At 48.6% G+C, this 27,950-nt stretch overlaps 1 protein-coding gene and 1 long non-coding RNA gene across 2 annotated transcripts; both read left to right on the forward strand.

The window, feature by feature from the left end:
* The first annotated feature begins 353 nt into the window (after nucleotides 1-353).
* LOC128776897 (coronin-1A-like) lies at nucleotides 354-2,315 on the forward strand. Its single transcript, XM_053901822.1, has 6 exons — nucleotides 354-534; nucleotides 837-982; nucleotides 1,111-1,256; nucleotides 1,374-1,431; nucleotides 1,547-1,762; nucleotides 2,095-2,315. Exons 1-6 carry the CDS (start codon nucleotides 354-356, stop codon nucleotides 2,197-2,199), a joined length of 852 nt encoding a protein of 283 aa, XP_053757797.1. The 3' UTR covers nucleotides 2,200-2,315.
* Nucleotides 2,316-12,594: 10,279 nt separating this feature from the next.
* On the forward strand, nucleotides 12,595-20,818 carry LOC128776901 (uncharacterized). The gene is made up of 3 exons (XR_008422021.1): nucleotides 12,595-12,678; nucleotides 17,662-17,738; nucleotides 19,994-20,818. It is a non-coding gene; the product is annotated as an uncharacterized LOC128776901 (long non-coding RNA).
* Nucleotides 20,819-27,950: the final 7,132 nt, after the last annotated feature.

Genomic DNA, 27,950 nt, shown 5'->3' on the forward strand with positions numbered 1-27,950 from the left:
GGCTCCGATGGGCTCTGATCGCCCCTTACTTATTTACTGCTATCAGGCACTTGGAGGTGGACGGCCGGTCGGCAACGGCCGGGCGACCCGGAAAGGCTGAGAATGCCGCCCCCCAGAGCACCGCGCCCGCCCTGCCTCAGGCACACCGCTTACCCGAATTTTCGCTCAAGGCAAATCCCCGGGAGAGGGGGGGAGGCCCGGGGAAAGCTTGGGTCCAGACCCCAGAGGACGATGCTCAGCGGGGCTGGGACAATGGGCGGCGGGGACCCGCGCGGGGGGCGTCCCGGGAGGCCGGCCCTCCCCGCTGTTCCCGGGGGGCTCGGGCGGCGGCCCGAGTTGGGCGCCACGCCGCGATGTGGCGCAGCCCTCGTCCCTGGCCCGCAGGGGACCCGGCGCGGAGCGGGCGGGCGGCCGGGCCGGAGCGCGGGGCCCCGCGGGGCGGCCGGCCCGCCCCGGCCCGGCCCGCGCCCATTCCCGACCCCAGGTCTCCGGCCCGCGCGCTCCCGCCCGGCACGGCTCACTCACCTGCCCACGGTCTGGTTGACCAGCTGTTTCCTGCGGTTTAACTGCCTCTTCACGGCGGCCGCGCCAGCTGCGGCTCGCGGGTCTCCTGCTGTGCAGCTCGGGGGACAGCCTGGCGGGACTACATCGCTTCAGGGCCGAAGCGGCAGCAGCGGCGGCGATGGCAGGACTGGAGGCTTAGTCCTCGCCCTGCCACTTGCATGATCCCACACAGCCATGGGCCTCAGTTTACCCTCTGTGGGATGGGGGGTTCCGCTGGTTGTTCTGTGAGGGCCTTCCCTGAGTCTCTGCCCGGTGGGCTTCACAGGCCTGACTTGGCCCAGCTCATTGTTCCCTGTCTCACCCATCTCTACAGAAGCACCTGGAGGAGCCACTGTCCCTGCAGGAACTGGACACGAGCAGTGGCGTCCTGCTGCCCTTCTTTGACCCCGACACCAACATAGTCTACCTCTGTGGCAAGGTGTCCCAGTCGGGCAGCAGCTTGTGGAGGGAGGAGGGGGGTCTGGGGCGGGGGCGGGGGGCTTGGAGAGGACCAGGCAAGAGGGATCTGTCGGTGCTGATCCCGGGGTTTGCACGCGCCACCTGCAGGGTGACAGCTCCATCCGGTACTTCGAGATCACTTCCGAGGCCCCATATCTGCACTATCTCTCCATGTTCAGTTCCAAGGAGTCCCAGCGGGGCATGGGCTACATGCCCAAACGCGGCCTGGAGGTGAACAAGTGTGAGATTGCCAGGTGACTGACCCCTGCCCCTGCCCCGAGCATGCTCCCTGGGCTGTGCTGACCCCGTGCCGACCTTGGATTCCAGCCGCCCCCATGCCGCAGGCGCTGCTCACCTTCTTGTTTCCACAGATTCTACAAGCTGCACGAGCGGAGGTGTGAGCCCATTGCCATGACAGTGCCTAGAAAGGTGATGCTCCCATGTCCCTTCCTGGGCTGCGGGCCAGGCACTGACCTCACACACTTGCTGGGTGGTGGTGGTGTGGCCCAAGCACTCGCTTACCCAGTCTTGGCCTTGCCCACAGTCGGACCTGTTCCAGGAGGACCTTTACCCACCCACCGCGGGGCCTGACGCTGCCCTCACGGCTGAGGAGTGGCTGAAGGGCCAGGATGCCGGGCCCCTCCTCATTTCCCTCAAGGATGGCTATGTGCCCCCAAAGAGCCGAGAGCTGAGGGTCAACCGGGGCCTGGACACGGGGCGCAGAAAGGCAGCACCAGAGGCCGGTGGTACCCCCAGCTCGGTGAGAAGTGGACAGGAACCTGGGAGGCAGGACGAGAAGACCTATAGGGCAGGGGCTGCTACTGATGGATGGAGTCATTGTCCCCGTGGAAGGTGGCTGGTGTTTGGGCCGCCTCACACGCCAACGTTGGGGATCCTTTGGGGGCCGGGAGTGGGTAATCCTGAGGCCTCAGAAAACAGGTTTCAAGCTTATTGGCCTGCAGCTGTCTGGGCAGCAACCAGCTGAGAGACAGAAGGGCCAGGCCCTGGGGCTCTTGGTAGGGGGGTGGGGGGCTGCCAGGGTCAGGGGAGCCCGGGATGGAGCTGGGACTCACGCAACGATGGGTCCCCCAGGACGCCATACACCGGCTGGAGGAGGAAATGAAGAAGCTCCAGGCCACAGTGCAGGAGCTACAGAAGCGCTTGGAGAGTCTGGAGGAGACCGTCCAGGCCAAGTAGAGGACCCGAGGGCCTCAGCTGGGGCCGCAGCATCACCTCCCTCCCTTCCAGTCGTACCCTTCTCCCCAGGCCACGATGGCAGATAAAAAATAATAAAATGGCTTTATTTTCTGGTACCTCTCAGACTCTGATGGCCACCTGAATGCTGGGTCTGCTGAAATGACCTGCCCTTGAGCTTCCCCCTCAGTTACCTTGTGAGATTGGCCCATAGCAGGAGCCGGGGAATGCCTCCAAATACCCTAGACCACAGGAACAGGCCTTGGTGGGTGGGAGCCCCCATGCTGATGTGGGCTGTGAGCCTACTCTTTTCCAGCTCCTTCGCAGAGCTGGCAGGGTCTGAGCCGCTCAAGGCCCTTGCCACGGTTACTCAGGATTTGTCTTTTCTAGTCAACCACAACAACACGCCACCTTACTGTCAGTATCAGTATGGCTGGTGGGGAACCGAAACTGACATGACACTTACACAGCAGTGACATGACATCTTTCAAACTGCAAGCTCGAGGGAGCAAAATCAGGGGATCTTTTGTGAGGAAAAAGCTTAGAACTCAACCCTGTTTTACAGGTGAGGAAACTGAGGCACAGAGCAGGAGAGAGGGGCTTGCTGAAGGCAGATCTGGAGGCATGAGCTGTCTCTCCTGGTCCCCAGCCTTCGCTGCGGTGCTGCTGCCTCTCAACCCCTTTCTCTGTTTCCCAGCAGATCCTCCCCCCACAGAAGAGCCCGTTAGGCCCTATCAAGTGGGGGCTTACACGTGGGTTTCTGATGCCCACCTTAGTGGGCGACCTCAAGCTAGGGCACGGTTATTAGGGATGGCTGTCCTGGCCACAGCAGAGCTTTCTTCATACCACACAGGGAGCCCAGCAAGGACCCAGCGCCTCATCCACAGTCCCCGCCCCTTCTTCAGCTACCTGGGTAGACAGGCAGCTGATAAGACATCCCTGTCCATCCGTTTGGGTCTCAATCTCTTTGCAAGCCATGTGACCCTGGGCAAGTCACTTCCCTCCAGGCCTCAGCTGCTCTCTAAAGTGGGGAGGGTTGTTAGCAAGGCAGCTCTGTGAACGTAGTGGGTGGATCCAATCAGGGGGGTGATAAAGAGAGAATCAGAAAATCTGGAACCTGGGCCCCTGAAAGTGACGTTCCTTCCCTGAGCCTCTCCTGCACAATGGGGATGATGCGCCCTGCTGGCAAAGTAGGCTTGAGTACTCTGAGTCACTAGTTCGCCTCCTGGCCCGAGGGATCTGGAAAAGTTCGGGAAAGGATTATAGAAACCCAGAAGGGTTAACCGTCACCACCAGGACTTCTAGCTTTACCAGCCCATTCTCCCTCTGATAGGAAAGAGGCAGGTACGAGGAAGGATGCAGGTTACTTAGGGGCCAAGAAATTGGCCCTGAAAACACAGGGGAACAGAGTGACGGGAGGCTTGAAAACCGCAGTCCTTCGCTCCTGAAGGGCCCTGGTCCCATCTGGGTTACCTGCTACCCACCTGGGTCCTGGGGACCTCATCTGTGCCAGGCCTTACCAACCCTGGCACCTGTGTTTAAGATTGATACGAGGGGCACCACGTACCCCAATCTGATGGCTCAGATGGCTTCATTTTCCCTTAACTCTATCCCAGCTCCTGTCCACAGCTCCATTCCTGACGTCCTCATGGTCTCTCCAGGAGCAGTGGTGGCCACATCAAGCCCTGGGCTAACGGGGTCACTGGACTTTCTCCAGTGGGCCGGAAGGCATCAACGTTCCAGGTGTTGGGGAGACCCTGCTGTGGTACCACATGCTGTGAGGCTACCAAGGGCTGGGAAACCTGCAGGGAGGTGTGGAACCCCCATCCACCTCTGACACTGGGGTGATGTTGAGGAGCGGGGGAGGTCTGTTACGTCGGCCAGTGTCCTGAAACTCTGGGTACTTTTTCATCTGTGCGCCTTGAAAACTGGCAGAGGGCAGGAGCCCCCAGTAATGGCCGATGAATAGTAGCAGTATTTCTAGGGCTCTACCAAGAGTTACAGAGAAGGTTTGTGTGGCCTGCCCTGGAAGAGACTTCATTTTATAGGTGGGGGCACAGAGGCCTATGGATCTACTTAAGAAAGCAACAGAGCTCACAAGAAAGGAAACAAACTGGAAGTCTGTTTAGGTACAAAGTCTGTTGCCCTTAAGACTTTGCTTCCTGCCTTCCATTTATAACCAAGAATAAAACTACCAAGAAATAGAAACAAAAAAAAAATGAGACTAAAAAAAAGAACAATAAAATTAACAATAAGAGGTAGAGCAGTATCTTAGGCTAGTATGCAGTAGGTAGTTCCGATTTCAAACTTAAAAATTGATGCTAAGAGTATCGGATTGATTTTTGCAATTGCATTTAAGTACGTTGTATGTATGTGTATGCGTGCATACGTTACATACATATATGTTTAATGTATATACATATGTGTGTACATATATACACACACACACACACATAAACACACACACATACACACACACACAGATATCATTTGAGCAACTGAAGTGTCGGGGGAGGGATCCAAATCCAGGTGGGTAAATAGGTTTGAAAAGCAATAGAATGAAATTTTCTACAAGGTTCCGCAGCTTGAGGGACCGACCTTCACCTCAGTCTGTAAAGCAGTGCCTTCCACGGGGGGTCATTATGAGGGTTGTAGGCGTTCCGTTCCTATCGGTCAAGCATTTGCAATGATGCCTGGCATTGTAGTCAGCTCTCAGGAGGGTTGATAGAAGTAAAATGAACCTGGCCTTGATCCTCACTGGCTGGGAGAGCGCGGAGGGCCCCTGCCCTTTCCTTCAGGTGAAGAAATCCCTGGCGGTGAGCATGTCACCCCTTTCCTGTTGCAGGTGGTACTCATGCCTATAGGGCAGAGTCAGCAAATGCTCTCGAGTGAGTAGGCGGTCGGCCCAGATCAGTGTTTCCCACGGAAGGAACGTGAAATGACTTTAGGTGGCACACAGATGTTTGAAATTTTAATAGGTAGGTATTTATTATAGCGTGTGTTAGAAGAAAATCCCAGGTAGCAGGTCAGATCCGAGTACTAAAAAAAAGCGAGTTGATTTAAAGAAATGTTACACTGAACAGGTGGTATGTGAATGTCATGAAAATTTCAAAAGCAAGAGGGATTGACCGAAGACTGCGAAATAGGTCTTCCCAAATCTGAGATTTTTGATTCTTTGGGTTTTAAACAAAGTCAGGATACACAAAGAGAGGGGATATTTTCTGGGTTTGGGCAACAGAGGACTGTGGTGGGGGCAGACAGGCAGCAGCACTAGGTGCACAGCGTCAGTGTAGAGGCGACCACTGTTCACCTTTTGGTGCCTACTCTGGGAAGTCTTGATATGTATACTGTACATGTATGTATATTCACGTGTACGTGAATGTACGCATTCATCTAACAGAATTGGGAACATTCTGTACGTAGAATTTTGTAGCTTGCTTTGTTCACCTGATACCGTAACCCCAGGTTCATTGTTCTTACCGAAACCTTTTTGTGTTCATTCTTGACTATTTCCTTAGGGTAAAATCCTAGAAGTGGGATTGTTTGGGCATCGCGTAAATATAACTCTTCAGCTTTGAGTACCAGCAGCCGAAGTGCCTCGTGGCATGGCAGTGACAGTTTACAGTTCTGGCGGCTCAGCTGCCCTCTTTCTCATCCTCACCAAAGCCAGGTTCTATTAAACGGTTTTGTTGCTCATTTGATAGCAGATTTACTGCTTGCTGTTTCTGCTTTCATTTTGCATTTTTTGGTTTCTTTATTTTGTATATTCAGTGATCACTTGGCTCTTTGGTGATCTGCCCATTTTTGGCCTTTCTTCGGGGATATTAGGATTTTTTTCCTTACTGATTCGTAAGTTCTTTATGTTTTAAGGATGTTACTATGTGATGTCACAGGTACTTTTCATCGCTTAATATTTGCCTTTTACTTTGCTTATGATATCTAAGCTCACTGTTGCTCATGTGGTGAAGGCAACACTGTATTTGATCCATGCCGTGACACACGTTCTTACGTCTTTGCCATCAGCTGTGATTTATTCTCGATGTGTCCCGCAGTCACTGCCAAGTCGTGTTAGAGTTGTCATTACCTGTGCGAGTGGATGTGGTCATTGTTGCTTGCGGCAGGGCCGGATGACTACACCGTCAGCTCTTGGGTGCTTCTGCCCACGTGCCTTTTAAGGGCCATTTGCAGAAGGAGCACAAATCCTGATGCTGTTGGAGAACCATCCATGGATACCTCCTGATGAGATCAAGCAAGGCTCAGTAACAAAACCTGCACCTGGACGGTCGGTAGCGTGGAAGGAAATGTTGGAGAGGATGATGGTGATCTCTTGGGGATGCAGCCTTGCCAATGCCCTTGGCGGCCCGAAGGTCAATATTGTGTGGAAACTCACAGATACCCTAGAAGGGAAGACTTAACCCTCTTACTGCATTCATCCATTTCCTTTCAATCCGCTCAAATAAGCACAAAAGGGCTTTTGCAGGAGCGTCTGGCGGCTCAGTCAACAGAGCATGCAACTCTGGATGTGGTTGTGAGCTCAGGCCCCACGTTGCACACAGAGCCTACTTGAAAACTAATTAAACAAACAAACGGGCTTTTTCCAACAAGCACATAATTAAAATTGTAAGCAATAAGAAAAACATTAACTAACTGGCAGTGTTTCTTCTTTCTTTTTTCAGTCTTATAATTGATAATGTCTTAGATGAAATATGGCATATAGTTCATGGAGAAAAAGTTTAAAACATAGAGATAAATTAAAACACACACACACACACACACACACACACCAGAAATCGCCAGTACCCTAGTACTTGTCTGTAGATACGCACATACACACATACACGTGTTCATGGGCACATTGGCTAGATATGTTTTGGGCCCAACATTTTTCCCTTCACGGTGTCTTGAACGTCTTGGCATGGCTGATCCTTCTAGCTCATATCTGAGATGACCGGTTAGTGTTTCCTTGTGTGGATCCACCATGTTCAGCTGGGCTCCCAGGGGTGACAGAATTCTAAGCTCTGAAACGGGTTGCCCATCTCCCTTTGGAACTCCCCATCAGCAGTGCCCGCTAGTTCTTTGACCCGTACTCTTCTTAGCAGTGCTCTGTAAATCTTCTCGTGTTAGCCACTCTGAAGGGCAGATCAGTGACATCCTTTTCCTCCCAGAAACCACTGGCAGTCTTCTAGATCTGGAGACCAGAAGGAGACGCATGTTGGAGACATTAGAAAGTGGGAGTCGTAAGGACTCGTGACCGGATACGTTTGTGTTCTGTCCCCACCTGTTACGTTTGTGCACCTCGCCGTGGTTTGGGGCCGCTGCACGTGGCTGCAGAGGTCTCTCCCTGGCTCCCACCACCCGCCTCTCTAGTTTCTCCTGTTTCTCCGCTGTTCCCCAGCCTCCCTACCGACTTTCTGTTCCTGGAACATTCCAAGGCGGTTCCTGTCCAGAGCATTTCTGTCTGCTCTTCCTCCTGTCTAGAACGCCTTTTGCACAGCTTTCTCCGGTTCTGTAAGCACCCAACTCAGCCCATTCCCTTTTCAGAGAGGCTTTCCCTCTCACATTCTCTAACGTAGGTCCGTCCGTCCTCCATGCTGTTGTCCTTCATCTGTCACAAGCCCTTCCTTATCTTTGTGGCTGGTTCACTACTGTGTCCCCAATGGCTGGCACTTAGCAGACACTCACCAAAGATGGCTTGATGGAATCAATAGTATTAACTTGACCGAGGATACGGTTGAGAGGAGGGGAAACGGCTCGTTGTCATCCAGAGGAGGGCGGTAGTAAGTCCAACGCAGAGCTTGTGGAGGGGGGCAACTCGATCAGCTTTTCAGCAGGTAGGGCTGCTGGGCATTGGAGTGAGTGCCTTCTTTGTGGTGCATAGTCAGGCAGTGGCTTGGTGTTGTTGAAGGATTCTGGCATCGGATGTCTGGGTTGACCAGGTCAGTTCCTCCAACCCTTCCGTCCATGGTTGATGTTCTGTGGTTCTTGGACTGCAGATACGGCCTTTACCACTAGATGGCACTAGGTGATTCCTTTGAGGCCGGTGCTCCTCAAATCCGCCAACGGTGAGAACACCCTCTTCTCTCTTTTTTTACTTATCGAAGTATAGTTGACATACAATGTTACATTAATTTCAGGCGTGCAACATAGTGATTTGACAAATCTACATATTACTCAGCACTCACCACGGTTAGGTGTCGTCACATCTGTCACCGTACTGTTTTAACAGTATTATTGACTGTATTCCCTATATTCTACTTTTCATCTTTGTGTGTTACTCATATGACTGGAAGTTTGTACCTCTTAAGCCCTCTTTGCCTATTTTGTCCATCCCCCCGCCCCCTCTGGCAACCACCACCTTGTTCTCTGTGTTTAAGAGTCTATTTTGTGTGTTCGGAGAACAGACTTTTCATTGCATTTTACTCCAAACACCCACTTCAACAAAAGCTTCACAAAACCGTCTTAACTCTTACAGTGTGGAATGCATACTGATATTGTCTATTTCACTCTATTCGACTGCATTTTCACAGATGGAGACTTGCAAACTACTACACTGATTTTATTATACGGATGGGTCATAATTCATCGTTTGAAAAGCACCGTTTTAGACAGCTGAGCCTGTTCACCCTTGTAAAACTTGGACAGTCTGGGCCCGTAGCAAATCGTGTCCCTTAATGAGTACTTTGTGCATTTCCGTGCTGACTTGCTGCCTCGAGAAGCCAAAAGTATGTGCTTCCTTGTGTGTGTGTGTGTGTGTGTGTGTGTGTGTGTGTGTGTGCGTGTGCGCGCGGATGTGTGAACGTGGACATGAGAGAGACTGGGGGGGATAGGTTTGTACAGGATTAGCAGCGACCACAGTCAAGGCAGCGGTAAGCCTCGTCAGTGGACGTAAAGAGAAGATCTCATATCTGCCTCTGGGAGCTCAGACTCTAGCTGGGTAACAGTCACTCACCCCTTCCCCCTCAGCTTGTTCATCAAGAAACACGGAAATGAGCTCATACACTCAGGATATCACTTAGGATGCTTCAGGGTGTAGCAGGTGACAGAAGCCTGACTCCGTTCGGTTTAAGCGATAAAGACATTTAGAAACTCTCAAAATGTCTGTTGAGAGGTAGAGCGGGGTGCAGGCCCACAGTGGCTCGGCCTTAAGGATCCAGGTTTCTTCCATTACATGTCCTTGTCCGAAGGCTGGTTCCACTCATGGTTGCCAGAAGACCTTAAGTGGTCATTGGGGTTTCAGATCCCTGGCTTAGAACACTAGAACTTTGATTCCCTGTCGTGTGGCCTGGGGAGAGGTTAGGTTACTGTAGCATTTTCCAGGTTGTAGTGCATGCCAGAGAGGGTAAGCTACAACGGCATTTTCTAGGTTGTAGCTGTTCTGTTTATTTGTTCCTGGTTTTTCCTTTTACTCCTTAAGGGACGTGAAATGACAGAGCTGGGGGAAATACTTAGGGAGTCATTATCGAGTTTTACAAAACAATTCTAGATCTTTCCTGTGGACCCAGAACTTCTGGTTGAGTAGGGTTGTCTGAATAGTTCTGGCCAGTGAGTTTGCCGAGTGAATAAACGGTTGCACGTCTTCTGGGTGAGGTATGAGGTGAGGTGATATGCTCTCCAGGGTCCTGGGAAAGGAATTAGCAGTCAGAATAAAGAGAGGTGACACATGGCCGCCGTGGGAAGGGTGAGAGGAGTGTAAGTGAGCACTGGGCGGATGGCTGAGTCTGTTTACATTTGTAACGGAGTGCTAAATGGGAGTGTGTTGGCCTTGTGAAGTAGATGGTTTTCCTCCTTGACCTGGTTCCTGAGAGCCTGAATCTACTGACGTCTACTCACCTGCCTCCTTTTTATCCCTTCCAGGTTTGCAGTAAACATTGGCTACTCACATGACCCTTACATCCAGCATTTTGTAAGACTGTCTAAGGAGAGGAAGGACCCCGAAATTAGCAGAGGCAAGTGACCCCCTCCCTTCTCACTATTCCCTCATCAGCTGAGAGGCCTGGGGTTTTAGGGATTCATTCGTTTTTTTTTTTTTTAAACAATACAAATTTATTATCTTACAGTTCTGAAGGTCAGAAATCAAACATGGGTCTTACTAGGCTAACATCAAAGTGTCATCTGGGCCGTTTCTTTTGGAGACCATAGGGGAGAGTCTATTTCCTTTTCTTGTCTACCTTCTGGAAACCACCTACATTCCATGGAAGATGACCCCTTCTCCATTTCAAAGCCAGCAGTGTAACATAGGGATTGATTCTTAACATGAGAGTTCCAGTGTTCCTTCTCTCTGGTAGTATATGAAAGTGCTTATTTCCCAACATCCTCACCAACACAGTGTATTATGAAACTTTTCATCTGTGTTAATCTGATCCGTGAAAAATGGTATCTTACAGTAAATTTTATTTTAGATTCCTCTTATTTTTGGGTGACGTTGAAGATCATTATGATTATTTTTTAAATATATTTTTTAAATGTTTATTTTGAGAGAGAGAGAGAGAGAGCGAGAGTTCACTTGCTTGCAAGCAGGGAGGGGCAGAGGGAGAGAGGGAGAAAGAGAGAGAATCCCAAGCAGGCTCCATGCTGTCAGCACAGAGCCCGATGTGGGGCTCAAACCCTTGAACCGTGAGATCATGACCTGAGCTGAAATCAGGATTCGGACACTTGCTTAGCCCACTGAGCCACCCAGGTGCCCCAAGATCATTTTTATATGTTGAAGAGCCATTTATATGTCTTTTACTGTGGACTGTCTGTTCATGGAAGGAATGACTTTTTTTGGCCTTGTTAAAGTGATAGTAACAGTGTTAGGCTGTACAAGTCATTTCTATCAAGGCAGTGAAAGGATTTGAGACAGGAGGGTGACTTAGTCTCAGCCAGATTGAGAAATTGGCCAAATGACCATAGTTGTTGTGGGTGCAGGGCATCTTGGCACTAAAGATGGATCCTATGGGTAGTTTCAATAAGAAATGCAAAGAAATTTTAAAGTGGTGCTTCCTGAGAATAAGGACATGGTACTTACTTTGAGCTGAGGGTGAAACCAGGCATCAGTAAGATTGGACGAGGCCTGGCTAAGAGGCCTTAAGCCTCCCTCCCGCGCTCTTGAGGACACTTTCCTAACAGACGCTGCAGAGGCAGGGCCCCACCATGGTGCCCTGGGTGCTGGGGGCCCTGGGCAGCAGGTCAGCCCTCCGGCCTTCCTTCTTCCTCTCCCTGGGTTGGCATCGCTAGACTAGGGCCCCACAGTAGGAGAGTGCTTCCCAAACAGCGTGTGGGGAGCATTTTTAAAATTTTTCCAATGTCCAGTCCATTGTGGATGATACTCTGTAACCCACGGTAAAAAGGACTTACTAGAAAAGTAAAATGGAAGAGACATGTAACGTTTATTTATTTTTGAGACAGAGAGAGAGACACAGCATGAACAGGGGAGGGTCAGAGAGAGAGGGAGACAGAATCTGAAACAGGCTTCAGGCTCTGAGCTGTCAGCACAGAGCCCGACAGGGGGCTCGAACTCACAGACTCTGAGATCATGACCTGAGTCAAAGTCAGACGCCCAACCGACTGAGCCACCCAGGCGCCCCAAAAGAGACATGTAAAAAGACAAGCTCAAATTATTTACCAGTAGAATCCACAGACGTGAAATCCCTATGTCAAACTGCAGTAAGCGTCTAAATGCCACTCAAATTTTGTTCTTAAAATAGTAATACTGTAAGCAGAAGGGCTTTAGAACCCAGATCAATTTTATCTTCCTTTCACCTTCTTATTTCTTGTCTCCTCTGTTCCAGCTTCCCACGCCAGAGCTTAACAAGTCAGTTTATTAGGCACCATTTGCCTGTGCACCGCCCCCCGCCCAACCCCGCCTGTGACGTTTTACAAACATCCAGGCTCTAACCCGCACAGGATGGAGATGAAGGGAGCACGCTAAGAAACATGGCTGTCTTTGCTTTGACATTTATCTGCCCCATTTCCTGACCCCAGAATACTTTCCAGAGGGTCTCCCAATTTTGAGTTTCAGCCGAATTCTGAGTAGCTCTCAGCCACGAAAAGACACATTTCTAAGAGGGACATTTAGATCCCATGTTTTGATATAAAATATTTTTCTTTCATAGGTAGAATTAGGGGGCGTTGCGTTTTCCTTAAGGTAGTTGATCCAACCATTAGATAGATTGTGCTTATTTTGGTTCAGATGGCTTTAAAAAAAAAAAAAAAGGAAGAGAATTTTAAAGTCATTACTTCTCCCATAAGGTCTCTGGATAACCTAAACCGCTACCCCTGAAGAAGGGCAGAAGGGTTGTGTTTTGTCCTCCTGGTGTGAACTTTGCAAGGTTTATTTCCATCATCACTGAGTCATGGCTTGTCTCTGTCTCTCTCTCAGGATATTTTGCTCGCGTCCATGGCGTCCATCAGCTTATAAAGGCATTTCTAGGGAAGACAGAATGTCCCTGTGAGATTCTAAATCTTGGGGCTGGGATGGATACCACCTTCTGGAGACTAAAGGTAAATTAAAAAATACCGCCCCCTTGTTTCCCCAATTGTTTAATTTTGTGAAGGTTCCCAGCGGGTTCAAAAATGTCAGGGGCGCCCTGGCGACTCTGTCGGTTGAGCACCCGACCCTTGATTGCGGTTCAGGTCATGATCTCTCGGTTTGTGGGTTCAGGCCCCGCATTGGGCTCTGTGCTGACGGCACAGAGGCTGCTTGGGATCCTGTCACTCTCTCACTCTCCCTCTCTCTCTGCCCTTCCCCCATCTCTCTCGCAAAATAAGTCAATAAACATTGTTTTAAATGTTAGAAATATATTCAAAAGGAATGCGGTGACTGCCTGTCCCGCGTCCCTGTCCCCATCTGCTTGCACCTGCTGTGCAACCACTGTCAGCCACGTACGTGATGTCACCAGGGCCCTAGATATGTGCCTTGCTTCTTAGCTCCTGCTGTCACAAACAGGGCTTTTGATCCAAATCCTCGTATACATTCTCTGCGTGTGTGCGAGAGCCCTGCCAGTGGAGTAGCTGAGACCAGGGGCCCAGGCATTTTCCGTTTTGACGACAACAAAAGACTTTACTGTCGTCGTGACGGTGTCTTCAGTATAGCTTGGAGATTTGCAAGGCTGGGTGATGGCAACATGACACAAAGCCCTTTTAAGTTTAGTTATTCATTTTGAGAGAGAGAGAGAGACAGAATCCTAAGTGGGGCTTAGATGCGGGGCCTATCCCACGGAGCACGAGACCGTGCCCCAAGCCGAAATCAAGAGTCCGAGCCCAACTGCCTGAGCCATCCAGGTGCCCCTCCATTCTCTGATTTGGTCCCTCACCTCCTTCGTTAGGGTTCAAGAGCAGGTATAATTACACTCACTCACAGAAGAGGAAATGGGTCCAGTTAGTGGCAGAATCAGGACCACAGGCCTGTTCTTTGATTCCGGGCTGGAATTGTAGCACCAAACCTTTTCTCTACAACGATCTCACTGATTTGCTTTCATTGCTTTCTCTACACAATCTCACTGATTGCGTTTTCTTTTTTGTAGGTTTGTACAGATCTCTCTGGGTTCTTCTGTCAGGTCGGTCATGTGGCAGTCATGGGTACGTGCATTTCCCCAGATTCTTGCAGAAGTACACCGAGATAAACTAGAGTGTGTGGGCCTAATGCGACCTGAGTGTGTATTTTGTCCCTCATCAGCTCACCCGATGAGGTCTTTGGTCATCGGTGCCCCCAGCCTCTCTCTCACTGAGGCGAGAAATCAGTGGCCTCAGCACAGCCTTAGTATTAACCGGTTGCCTCTGCATTCTTCATTCAGGAGAAGATAGCTAACGTTTCTGAAGGGCGTGCACATCCGTGACCTCGGGAATGAACATGAGAGCTCTGCCGGTGGGGGGGTGGTACCCAGACGGGGCAAGGAGGGCTCCGAGAGCTTGTGCCGTCCCCAGGTCGGACAGCCAGTGGCGCTGGAGCATGGAACAAACAACGGACTGAAGTTCGTCCACGTCCAGATTCCCTCCTTGTTCTCTCCAGAGAGCCCTGCGGCTGCTCGGGGGGTGGCGGGGGGGGGGGGGGGGGGCTCTTTGCTATAGGTCGGCGGTGCCTCTGGGCCTCAGAGAGCATGGCGTGGTGGAAGGAACTGGAAGAGAATGCAGTGGCAGAATGTGTGCAGTGTGAACAGAAGCCACGGGAGAAACTCCTCCTTTGGGCTTGACACCCTTTTCAACGTGGTCCCGTGGTTTGGTCTCTCCCCCCGCCGTGTAGGTGGGTTAATCATTACTAAATCTGAGATTTTTATTTCTGAGCAAGGTACACTGAAGCTCGTGTGCCCCTTCCGAGGAAAAGGTCATCTGTCAGCAGTGAGGAAGGAGAATAGTGCAGGGTCTGAAAAATTTGGTGGAGTTTTTTCGTTTTGATAATGACATCAGTCTAAAGGGTTTTTAAAAACCTAAGTTTCTGTTTAGAAAAATGATGCTTGTTTGCTCTCTGGAGCAGGAGCTGAACGGGCCAAATTTAGGCTACCACCTATGTTGGTAAATAAAGTTTTACTGCAACACAGCCAACTCCCAGTTCCTTCCATCTTCCCTGTGGCTGCTTTAGCCCTACGGCAGCAGAGTGGAGAAGTCACAGCAGAGACCGTCTGGCCTGCAAAGGCTGAGTACTGGCTGTTTACAGCAAGTTCGCTGAGCCCTGTTTTTGAGCTCTACGTGCTTCTGTAAAAGAGGAGGGGAGATCTCGTCGGCTAGTCTTGTTGTCTGGTGCACCTTCCACCTGGGAGGGTCCCCTGGCTGCACCAGCAGAGGCTTGGCTGTGGGTCACAGGCTTTCTGCTGCCGCTGGTGTGTGAGCTCGTTCTGTATGACGTCAGGCCCCAAGATCAGTCGAAGGGACAGTTGAAGGCTCCCACCTTCAAGCAGCGGGTGAGAGAAGGGTGCAGGAAAGCCAGTACAACCCCAGACAAAGAATAAAGGGTGAGTGAAACCCTTTAAGGGATCTCAGCTTCTTGGTGTCTCTTGAATCTATTTCCACACGGCCAGAGGATCAAGGACGCAGGGGGTCAGTCTCAATATGGCAGCCTGTGCAGCGGTCGGCCACGTTGGATCTCCTTTGAGCCTACGGGATACTCTTCCTCACGGTTGTCCCCGGCTGCCCTCCGGTAGCTATGCACGGTCCCGGTTGCCTTCCGTGCCTCCTGTGACGTGCGAGCTACTGGCGAGTGGAGTGTCGGAAGGGCTCGGGGAATCCCAGAATAAAAAGTTGAAGCGTCATGTCCCGCAGCCATTTGTTGCCCCTTTCCCAAAGGCAAGAAAGAAGATGTCTGTTCCTTAAAAGCTCCAGTGTGCCTTTTGGAAGCTTTCCCTCCATGGTGACCCCTTAATCGGCATTCTTAAGAGGGCAAGTAGCTGATGAGTGGGAAAGCTCTTTAGAAAGTCAGAAGTCCTAGACGAGCCATAGGATCGTATGCTGTCCTGCATTTGCTTTTGTTCTCCAGGCCTTCTGGAATTTTAGCGTGTCCTTAACTTCATATCGTGTGAGCGAAATCCTTAGAGGGTGTTCTGGAATTTCCTAGCAAAAGTCATCTTCTGGTATGCTCTAAACGTTTCCTCCAAATATCTTCGGACAGCTTTTTACCAGGCCCTGCCCTATACACGGGCAGGGGAGCGCGGCAGCACCAAGAGAGAACGGTTGAGATCGGTGAGCGTGTCTCTTCTGATGGGTCAGGAGACTGTCTTTGTCTCTGTCTTCCTGTCTCCCCCTTCCTCCCTCCCCCTTTGTCCCCCAGACCAGATCCCCTGAGATTTTCCAAGGGCTGAGGGGTAGCTGGCTCTCCCAGTTCTGACACTTGCCCTTAGGGGTCACCTCCTACTGGAAAATGCTTGCTTGTGATTGCTGCCTCCCTGCCCGTCATGCTGTCGTGGGGGGCCGGCTCCCTCTCGGTCCCTGCTGTCCATCGCTCGTTACTGTGCACGTAAATGGTGTTCTGCGCAGTTGCTCGAGTCAGAAAGAGGGGTGTCATCCTCACCCCAGCTCTTCCTTAATCCCGGCCCACACCTGCGAGGCCCACCACCGGGTTCTGGGCACCAACAAGTGTCTTTTTCTTGGTCTTTTTTTCCACTTTAAGGAAGCGGCTCTGTACTTGTGGAATGTAAGTACAGGTGGATACGGAGGCGTTAGAAGAGCGCTTTGGGGGGGCGCCGGGCAGGTCACCAGGTTGTGGAGCGCCTTGTTTCTTTCCCCAAGCTTCAGGGGCATCGGGAGCTGCTGCAGGCAACACGCAGGGTGTCGCTGAGAGTCCAGACAGCGGTGTCCTTACAGTGTGTGCAGTTGGCGAGCTGAGGAGGAGAGAATGTGTTCGTGAATACGCTTCGGGGCTGAGGGATTGATTGGACGTGACAGAGAATGTGCTAGGATGGCCAGGGGGCCAAGGGGAGACCAGGCCGGGGATGCAGAAGGGGGAGCAGGGTCGTGTGTGTGTTTGTTTGTGTGTGCATGTGCGCGCGCGTCTGCCACGCTTTTTTACTGCAGCCCTCAGTAAAGATAAATGTACACCCCAGGCCAAGACCTACTTCTAAGTACCCATGTCAATAAGGTTTTTAAGTTTATTTATTTAACTTGAGAGAGAGAACCGGTGGGGGAAGGGCAGAGAGAGAAGGGGACAGAAGATCCAAAGCGGGCCCTGGCCCCTACGTGGGGCTCAAACTCACGAGCCGTGAGATCATGACCTGAGCCAATGTCAGACACTTAACCGACGGAGCCACCTCGGCACCCCGTCCCCATGACAGTCAATGATAAAGGCACACACGTGGCACTTACTAAGGCAGGCCCCGTTCTGAGTGTCCCTTGTGTGTACTTATTTCCTCATTACTCCTCACAACCCCGTGAGGTGCTGTCCCTGTCTCTGCTTCGCAGAGGAGGGAAACTTGGCCCAGGGAGTGGAGTGACTTTGGGGCCTCGCGGCAGACAGGCGGTGGAGCTGGGATTCGAACCCCCGTCCCCTGCTCCAGAGCACCTGCCCTTTACCACCCGCTGTATCCTCCCCTCACAGAAAAAAGTAAACGTGTCACAAAACAGTACTCACCCCCACTGTGTGCGATGCTTCGGGATTTTTGCTGTTTTATTCCATTTTATCCCTCAAATGCTGGTCAGCATTGGTGTCCTGACCCTCTCTGATTCATCTCGATCTGCTTTTTGGAAAATTCTGTCAGGTCCTACTCCCCCAGCGCCTCCACATACCCCCACCTCCATCCCAGGCACTGCTCCCCCAGTTCAGGCTCCCCGTGACTTCTTCCCTGGACAGCTGTGAACCCCGGACGCCCGTCCTCCATCCATTCCCCACGTGGAGACCACAGTAATCTGGAAAATACATCTCTGCCCATATCGTTCCTGGATGTCAAACCCTTAAGTGCCCTGATGCTCTTCGGGGCCTAGTACTCGCTCGGTACGTGAAGGTGGTCAGTAAATGTAGGAGTGAATACATAATTCTAGAGCTTACTGCGTGTTTTTCCTCAGGATGAAGACCTTCTCCCAAGTAAATATTTTGAAGTGGACTTTCCCATGAGAGTCACGAGAAAGCTGCACAGCATCAAGTGAGTATGGCTTTGACCACAGGAGAGAGCCCGGTAGGATTCAGGGTCAGCGTTCAGGAGGCGGCCGGTCTGAACGCCAGAGACCTCATTTTAGGGGACTCTTCCCTTTTACCCCCTTCCCACCTTCCTTCTGGCCCCAAGATCCCCATTCCAAACTGTCTTCAAAACGAAATGTCCCCTCCCTTGCAACTCTTCTGTCCGTTAACGTAATTTCTCTGAACACGTAATAGAAATGACCTAGAGTGGTTTAATTTTAATCTGAAATTTAAAAAAGTGTTTTAATGTTTTATTTATTTTTGAGAGAGAGAGAGGGAGACAGAGTATGAGTGGGGGAGAGGCACAGAGAGAGAGAGAGAGAGAGAGAGAGACAGAATCCAAAGCAGGGCCCAGGCTCCGAGCTGTCAGCACAGAGTCCGATGTGGGGCTTGAACTCATGAACCGTGAGATCATGACCTGAGCCAAAGTTGGACACTTAACCGACTGAGCCAACCAGGCGCTCCAATAATCTGAATTTTCATGTGTGCTCCGGCTACTTCTGTATCTCCAGAGCATAGAAAGGGGCCTGGCTCAGAGCAGATGTGTAGTAAATAGCGTTTGAATGAATAATGGGAGGCCAAATTGGCCATTTACTATATATGAGATAGTATGGGGGCCACCCTGAGTCCATGTTTTAAGAATTCTGCAGTTATAGATGGCGAGTTTGTGAATCTTTGCTGAGAGCTTTGGTAGCACCATGTGAAATGCTTCACTCAGATGATCTCATTGAGTCGTCAGAGCCGACTCAGGAATGACATGCTTTTATTAGCAGTTGAGGAAACCAAAGCTCAAAGAAGTTAAGCTATTTTCCATAAGGTTACCTGTTGACAAAGGGGTAGAGCTGAAATTTAAACCCTGACCTCAAGCCCAAGGTCAGATTTTCTCAGTGGTTTTTAACGTATACTTCTTCCCCTTCTTTTTAAACTAGTCATTTAAACAAAATCTTAAGTCTTACATTTAAAAAATTTTTTAGTAACCATTAAAACTTTCACCTTGTCCTTTAAAGATGTGTAATTCCCACAAGCTAGAAATAGTTTAAGTTTTTTTTTTTCTAACTTATCCTATGGAAACAAGTTTTGCCCTTTTCCAAATACAAGATTATATTACACGGAAGGTGCATTTTATCTAAAAATATTTTTTTTTAATAATTATTTATTTTTGAGAGAGGGAGACAGAGTGCAAGCTGGGGAGGGGCACAGAGACAGGGAGACACAGAATCCGAAGCAAGCTCCAGGCTCTGAGCTGTCAGCACAGAGTTCAACGCAGGGCTCAAACTCACGAGCTGTGTGTGAGATCATGACCTGAGCCGAACGAAGTTGGATGCTCAACCGACTGACCACCCAGGCGCCCCACGTAGTGTGCATTTGAGATGCGCTATGGCATCTGACGCTGTGCAGCCACAGAATACGACCTAGCTTGTTAGGACACCGAGTCAAATAAGAGCAGGTGGGCTCTCACTTAAGCCTAGAGGAGGTTTCTGGGGTGAAAGATGCGTGTATGGTGGTTGCGATACTGAAATCGGCTCTCGGATGTCTAATTTTTTGCACATTCTGGAGGAGAGCAGAGTCATCACCTAAATGTTACTGGACGTCAGGTCTGAGTAGGAATCGGTTTGTTTAGTTGTCTGTGATTAATAATGGTTAAAATTTTTTTTTTTTAATTTTTTCTTTTAAACGTTTTTTATTTATTTTTGGGACAGAGAGAGACAGAGCATGAACGGGGGCGGGGCAGAGAGAGAGGGAGACACAGAATCGGAAACAGGTTCCAGGCTCCGAGCCATCAGCCCAGAGCCTGACGCGGGGCTCGAACTCACAGACCGCGAGATCGTGACCTGGCTGAAGTCGGACGCTTAATGGTTAAAATTTTTAATTGAGTGAGCAGAAGCAGGAAACGAGAGATGGCTTGGAAAACACTGCAACGTTTGGAAACATACCACTAGCCTATCTTTGGCGGTTTCTACGTCTTGAGTGTTTCATGATCAGTTTGTGACTTGACGTCAGATTCGGAGAGTAACGCTCACTGACCTACTCTGAGAGCTGATCCACTGAATTTTTCATGTGTGTGCCTAGGGTCAGACGTCATTAAGCAGCAGGCCCTCTGGAGTCACCCTTGCTTTGAGCAGTAGCGGTACCTACTGGCCATTTCGGTAGTGGGTGTTTGCATTTTTTCACTAACTAAGCTACTTGACTCATTTCTCTCTCTTTCCCATCCTCCCATAGATACAAGCCTTTCTTATTACAACCCATTATAGAATGACATTCAGAGGACACACTGCAAATTGGCAAGTACCCTTAACCTAAGTAATACAGTATGGGCTACCTCTCTGCTTTTCTTCCCCTTTCTTTTTAAAGATGGTGTGTGTGTGTGTGTGTGTGTGTGTGTGTGTGTGAGCGTGTGCGTCTGAGTCTGCGCGTGTGTGCACATGACGTCATAGAGTGTATACTTCTGCATCACATCTACTGTGAAGGAACTTGAAACAATTGTTTGTATGGCCCCTCTTAGATGTCCATAGGTCCCAATCTGAAATCTTTTGAAAAACATTTCAGTGAGTTGCAAACATTTCAAATATAGGAGCTTTTTCCGGAAAATCTTTCCTTGGAAAAATCCAGTCCGGCAGCCTCAGACCCTGACTCCTACATGGCTGCTTCGTTGAGAGGGAATGCACATGCCCACCACTGTTGTCTCGTACCTGACCCGCTTCACCTGTTACGTTAGGTCCTTGGCCCCGGGGCTCAGTTTTTCCCCGTAAGTTTTCAGTATGAGTGTTTCCAACAACTCTTTCCTCCCTTCTAAGCCTTTAAAACTAACGTCACAAACACTCTTCCAGAATGTTCCATTGTGTTCAGTGTGTGTCTGACAGAGAAGTTCAAGGGGCTTATTAATAATTCAGGTCAGAAAACATGCTCAGAGACGATGGCCTTAGATGGTGGGCACAGATAACACAGGAAACGTCAGGCAACTAGACAGGCCTCTACACCAGCACAGTGCCCTCGTCACGCTCCTAGTGAACAGACTCCCACAGAAACTAATATCTCCTCCATCCTTTGTTTCCCTCGTACAAATTTTAAGTACAACCTTCTCAGGCTTTGCCATTGGCTGGCACATCTGCTTTCTCTACATTGTAGCCGTCATACTTTTCTGTATATTTGGTTAATATTTGCGTCAGAAGGATTAGCTGTAATGAAAGGGTTAGTTAGCACTTTGCATTGCCTTCGACCCATCAGTGTAGAAGCATGTGAAGTAGAAAGTAAAGACCCTGCGTAATCTCTCCCCCCACCACGATAACCACTGGGCAGGGTGTTTTCTCCTGTGGATGGACAGTGTACCTAGAGGCAGGTAAATATCACGCGTAAGAAAATACACATGTAAATAGAATCCCGTGCCCGGCCCGCAAAAGGTTCAGTAAATTTTTGGTGAAGGAGTGTGCATATATTGAATAAATAAATATATATGATGTAGATCAACATGTATTTGTTGAAAGAGTGAATCTATACTTCTATAAATAAATAAATACAGTTATATGTATAATTTTAGTAAAGCGAATAATTTATACGTACTGTTTTGAAACTTGTTCTTCGTGCATCCTAGTGAATCACGGCTGTCTTCATGTTGCCAGATTAGATCTACCTCGTTATTTCTGGTGACTTCGTAGTACTCCTCTGCATGGAAATTCCATTTTACTTAACGTATTCGCTACTGATGGTCCTTTAGATTGCCGCCTTCTTTATGGTTTCCTATTAAACAGTTTTGTAGAAAGTCTAGTTATATGTGCATATTCGCAGGAATTGCCAGTTCAAAAAATTGTATCTTATGAATTCTAATAGCTACTGCCAAGCCGTGCTTCAAGACCCTTTCGACTAATTTGTATTTTCACCAGAGTAGATGCGGGTTCCCTTTCCCTACACCCTCGCTAACACTGGCTACTACCATTTTAAAAAATTCCTGCCAGTCTGCCAAATCTATGAATTAAAGATTTTTTTGTAACTTTGTTTTAAATTTTTTATAACTTTGAACGTGCTAGTGAAACGGAGTACCCTTCCTTCCTTCTGTTGGCCTGTGGGATTTCTTGTAAATTTCCTCGGCTCATATATTTTCCAGTTGCATTGTTTCATTTCCTTTTCAATTTATAGGAATCCTTTACAACATAAAGCAATGTTCTTTGATACAAATCCCTCGTCAACTGTTGATTGGCAGATTTCTTTCTTAGCCTTTCACTTGGTTTTTAACTCTGGGTTTGTGTCTTGTGTGGGCAAATTTTCTAGTCCTGTCCTTGATAGTTTTTGATCTTGCCATCATTCTGGGAGACGGACAGTTGAAATAAAAATTAATGAAAATACAAATGGGAGTGAAAATTTGAGAAAAGTGATAGGCGATGATAACACTGACACATTTTCATTGCAAAATTGCCCTATTTCATTAAACCTTTGAGGCTGTGATTGCAAGAATCACACTATCTATTTACCGTCAGGAAAGAAAAGGTGCTGATAAGTTAAACCGAAACGTTATTGACTGATGCATCCTCATTTCAGAAATGTGAAACTGAGAAAGAATACGCATCTTGAAATTGATCATTTCTTAAAGCTGAAATATGCACGAGGTGAAACTTAAAAGTATATAAATGGGCACACAATGAAAAGTCAGTCCGAATGAGTAAATCAAGGGGGACGTCTGGGTGGCTCAGTCAGTCAAATGGCCAAGTCGTGATTTGGGCTCAGGTCAGGATCTCACAGTTCATGAGTTTGAGCCCTGCACTGGACTCTGTGTTATTAGCACAGAGCCTGCTTGGGATTCTTTCTCTCCCTCTTTCTCCACCCTTCCCCCGCTCTCCCTCCCCCACCCCCCTCCCCCCGCCATCTCTCAAAATAAGTAAGTAAATGAACCTCCATGTACCCATCACTGAACTTTTAACTGTGGCCAATTTCATCCGTACCAGTGGTTCTAAAAGTGTAGTCCTGGACTAGTGACATCACCACTGCGGAGCATTGGTTGGAAATACAGATGTCTAGCTTTTGAAAGAATCTGACAAAATGTCTACTTCTGCAAGATCTGCTACATCAGAAACTCGGGGGGTAGAAGCCATCAGTCTGTTTTAACAAGCCCGCCAGGTGATTCTGATGACTGCCAAAGCTCGAGAACCACTATAAAAACCATGCTGTCCGATCTCTGTGGGAGTATTTTCAAGCAAATGTTATCATTGTATTTGTAAATACTTTAGAAGCGATTTTCTTTTAAACATAGTATCTCACAAATTGGCACGACATTTAGAGAGTGGCCAGCTGATCGGTACCAATACTTAAATATTTTACCCTTTGACCTCCTAATTCTACTCCTAGAGACCTACTTAACTGGACAGGTGCTTCATGAGGTCTATACAAAGATGCTCATCGCAGTGCCTCAGATGGAGAAAATTTGGAGATACCACAGGCCTAATCGTGAGGGCTTGGCTGAGTAAGTTGTTTTATCCACTGATGGAATGCTAGGGAATCATTACAGATGATGATGTCATTGATATTACTGTTAAGTAGGAAAAGTAGTTTTCAAAAGAAGAATTGGCCCTGTTTTCTTTTTCCTGTGTGATGTGTGTGTACGTATTTGTGTGACAGAAAATGTGCTTATGTTGTGTGTATGGGTTTATGTTGTATGTATAGAAGACTGCAATGTTCTATACCAAAACATTTAATAGTTGGAAGATGTGATTTTCATTCATTCCACCCTCCTCCTTCCTGATTTTTTTTTTCCTTTTTGCAGTGGGACATGTATTTCTGTAATGGAGAAAAAATAATTGAATTTTGAAAAGAAATCCATTGAAATGATCACCTCTGGATGAATTTCTGTTGAAATGATAATCTCTTCTTGGCTTTCCAAATGGACACCTGTTGGATTCAAAGAGCTATGCCATTATTGGAGCAGATCTCCGAGATTCACCTGAACTCGAAGAGAAGCTAAAGAAATGTAACGTGAATCCACAGTGAGATCTTGTTTTAACCTCTTACGCGTTTGTGATTTCATGCGAATACGAAATAAGGTCAGGTGAAAGTGCAGCATGATACCCGTGTTCCGTTTTTAATTCTGAAATGTTTATCATTTCATTGCTAAGAGGGAGGTTTTCTAAGTCTTTGAGAAGCAATGTTTCTCCTGTTTTCACATCAGAATCACGTGTATTGCTTTTATAACATACTGATGCCTGATACCATAAAGTTTGAGAGAAGATAATTATATGTATAGAAACCTATAACTGCAGGGCGCCTGGGTGGCTCAGTTGGTTAAGCGTCCAACTCTTGATTTCCGCTCAGGTCATGATCTCACGGTTGGGGAGATGGAGCCCCATGTCAGGCTTTGCGCGGAGAGCTTGGAGATTATATTAAGTATGCGTGTGAAAGCAGTTGAACGGAAATTGGCGCATAAGCTATAATCTGTAGATTATGACAGTTGCGGTGGTAACCAGCAGCAACCCGCTGCGAACGTAGAAACACACCATTTGGGCAAATGTGCTACATAGCCAGGGAAATAATCACTTACAAATCAGGAGAGCTCTTGGGATGCCTGCGTGGCTCAGTTGGTTAAGCATCCAACTTCTGATTTCGGCTCAGGTCGTGATCTCCTGGTTCATGAGATTGAGCCTCACATTGGGCTCTGTGCTGACACAGCCTGCTTGGGATTCTCCCTCCCTCTCTCTCTGCTCCTCCCCTGCTTGCCCTCTGTCTCTCTCAAAATAAGTAAATACACTTAAAAAAAAATTAATCAGGGGAGCTCTTGATAGGCAAGTTTGCCTCAGTCCTGGAGATCTACAAAATGGATAAGGAACAGCGGCTATCACAAGTATTAGAATTACATTCATAGTTCTCTGGGGTTCATTTGTGCTCTGTGTTTTCCTCCGTGGGCTGTTTTTGCTTCGCTTAGACTTCTCTTCTGAAAAGTATTAATCCTGTTTTTAATATTGGCGAAGGCTGCCTCTTAAAAATACACTGTAAACGTGTTTAACTTTTTACTTTCAAATAATTCAAATTTGTAAAAAAAAGTTGCAAAAGTTGTACAGGAAATTCCCACGTAGCCTTCTCCACCTGGCTTCCCCCCATGTGGTAATACCGTATGTAATAGTCGGTGCCTTTTGCATTAAAAAGGTTTTTGGAGGGGCACCTGGGCAGCTCAGTCGGTTAAGCATCCGACTTCAGCTCAGTTCATGATCTCATGGTTCGTGGGTTCGAGCCCTGCATCAGGCTCTGTGCTGACAGCTTGGAGCCTGGAGGCCTGGAGCCTGCTTCAGATCCTGTGTCTCCCTCTCTCTCTCTGCCCCTCCCCGGCTTGTGCTCTGTCTCTCAAAAATAAATAAACATTTTTAAAAATTTTTTAAATAAATAAAAACGTTTTTGGAACTGTTTTTCTCTAATTACCAACCTATTGAGGTTTTGAAACTTTTTTCCCACTCACTCACTTTTTCTAATCGTTCCTATTGATATAATCTGGGGTTTTAGACTTGGGTTAAAAAATATTGCTTACTTTAAACTTCCTTTTAATGTTTTTCTTTCTGATTTTCAACTTCATCTGCAACTTGGACTTCATTGTCTGTCCTCTGGATTTAGTTCTCTCATTCTTTGTACCATGACCCAGTTGGGTCCAGAGAGCATTTGTAGATATATGCATACATATGTGTGTGTGTATTTGTATACACATACATATATTCTTATTTTGGAGAGAGAGAAAGAGAGCATGTGCAAGTCAGGGAGAGGGGTAGAGGAAACGAGAGAGAGAGATAAGATCCCAAGCAGGCTGCATGCTCAGCATGGAGCGCAACACCGGGCTCAATCCCAGAACCCTGGGATCATGACCTGAGCCGAAATCAAGAGTCAGATGCTCAAGTGACCGAGGTACCCAGGCGCACCTGGATATATATTTTTAATTTCTTTTAGTGTTTATTTATTTTTGAGAGAGAGTGTGAGCACGAGCCGGGGAGGAGCAGAGAGAAAGGGAGACACCGAATCCGAAGCAGGCCCCAGGCTCGGAGCGGTGAGCAGAGCCCGATGTGGGGCTCGAAGCCATGGACTGTGAGATTATGACTTGAGCTGAAGTTGGATGCTTAACCGACTGAGCCACCCAGGCACCCCTGGATGTATATTTTTAAGTCACTTGAGTTATACAACATTTCCTTGTCAAAAAAAGAAAAAAAAAAAAAAAAAGGAAATCCTGATGAACAGTAACAGTGGATAGTCGGGACTGTCAGGTCAAAGCCAGCAGCACTTGTGGGTAGCCTTTCTCTCTAGCGATCATGAGTCCAGGCACTGAGTCTAACCGCATGGGTTACATTCTGACACTAACGTACACGATGTTCTTTTCAGCAAATCTCTTGGGTATTTTCAGTTCAGACAATTTACTTGTTTTGAAATTCCCCGCCAATAAAAATAGGCAAAAGTAACCTACTTGCTTTGTGAGAAAAATAGCAACCAGCCATGAGGAACAGCAGCGTAAAGGGGCAGAGAAGGAGGAGGATCCAGTAAAGGAGTCAGAAGGAGCCGGAATAAATCAGCAGAGCTCACATGATTTAGGGCTGCCTGTGTTCCCTTCCAACTGTAAAGCGTTTAGAGATTTCTGTAGGAGTTTATTGCTTTTCCTGTTTCGTAATTTGTTCGTTACTTCGGGTCTGGTAACTCAGACCGCATACTAATGTGTCATTGGCTGAAGACTGTTCGTGTTGTTTTTAATTCTTGATGATAAAAGTTTGTGTAAGAAGAATTAGATTCTGTTAAAGGCATAGCAGTATTTCTGCATTTTATCAGTCAGCTTTTGATGTGTACCAAAATCTCTGCAGCCTCAGCGGTCTCGAACAACTCACAATTCAGAGCAGTTCACAAGTTGCTCAGGTTTGTGTGAGGGGACCATTTGGACTGGGCTTAGCTGGGTGGTTCTTCCACTGGAGCCAGCTGCAGCTGAGGTCCCCTGGGGTTCACTCCTGTAGCTGGGGTCCCCTGGGGTTCCCTCCTATGTGGATGCCTCATTCTCACGCACAGGGCCTCCCCTCCGATAGCAAGCCAGCTTGGGTTCATTGCCACACGGGTTCAGACTTCCTAGCAAGAGGGCAAGGGCCAACGTGCAAGTGATTTTCAGCTTCCGCTTGCGTCGTGTTTGCTACTGTTGTATTGGCCACAGCAAGTTACAGGCCTAACCCAGATTCCAGGGGAAGGGAACTAGACTGTCTCGGAGCAAGGGGTCTGCAGGGCCACCTCGTCACCATGTGCGGGCATGCCGGGGGAGAATTTGTAGCAAGCCAGACAAAACCTTGCTCAGTGCTCACGTTGTTACGGTCTGAAACTTTGGGTCACGACGGGGCTCTCCACCTCTTACCGCCCTGATAGTTGACGTGCTATCCGGGGCTTCTCCTCTTCCTGCGGTGTGCACCCCAGGGTTTTCCTGCCCTGCCAGCACTATCCGTGGCTGCCGAAGTGAATCTTGACCATGGACCCAGTCACTTGGGAGCAAGCCTGGGGATGTGTCCGTTTTCACTGAATTCGGCAATTTCCTAACAAATGCAAACCATCAGCCTCCTCAGGTGTACTAATTGCTCACATGCCTTCCATGATTTCCTAATCAGTATTTTAAAATGACAAAAACCACATGAATGATGAAAAAAACTTTTTTTTTAATATTTATTTATTTTTTAGAGAGAGAGCGAGCAGGGGAGGGGTAGAGAGACAGACACAATCCCAAGCAGGTTCCATGCTGTGAGCACAGAGCCCAGTGCGGGGCTCAAACCCACAAACTGTGAGATCATGACCTGAGCCAAAAATCAAGAGTCGGTCGCTTACCGACCGAGGCTCCCTGAGTGATGCAAATTTCAGTACTGATATAATAAGGGTAGCGAACTTGTAGAAGTTGCTTGCTATACAGCTGGCACCTTCCATGAGTGTGACCTGTATTAACCTACTTGTCACGTAACCAGGGTGTGGCGGGTGTGGCCGGTGAGGGGACCGAAGCACAGAGGGATTGGACAGCTTGCTGCCCACGGCCGCACGGCCTCACGGCTGGTAAGTTTCAGGCCAGGATTCAGACCCAGGCAGGAAGACGACGGAGCACGTGCTCACAGGCACCCAGTGTGACCATTCATGCCACGTAAGCCTCACACGTCCACCGACAGAGAGTGATGCTGCTTCTTGCCTGCCACCGTTGTCACGGGAGCTCTGGGAA

This window comes from Panthera pardus, unplaced genomic scaffold, assembly GCF_024362965.1.
Source record: "Panthera pardus isolate Hobbes unplaced genomic scaffold, ASM2436296v1 HiC_scaffold_132, whole genome shotgun sequence".
Taxonomy (NCBI): Eukaryota; Metazoa; Chordata; class Mammalia; order Carnivora; family Felidae; genus Panthera; species Panthera pardus.

Excerpts from the sequence above, each read along its gene's own strand:
- LOC128776897 (XM_053901822.1), top strand. The coding sequence starts at position 354 with ATGTGGCGCAGCCCTCGTCCCTGGCCCGCAGGGGACCCGGCGCGGAGC. Across the intron at positions 535-836 it reads GGCTCACTCACCTGCCCACG|TTGGCCCAGCTCATTGTTCC; the intron begins GTCTGGTTGACC and ends CACAGGCCTGAC. Across the intron at positions 983-1,110 it reads TAGTCTACCTCTGTGGCAAG|GGTGACAGCTCCATCCGGTA; the intron begins GTGTCCCAGTCG and ends CGCCACCTGCAG.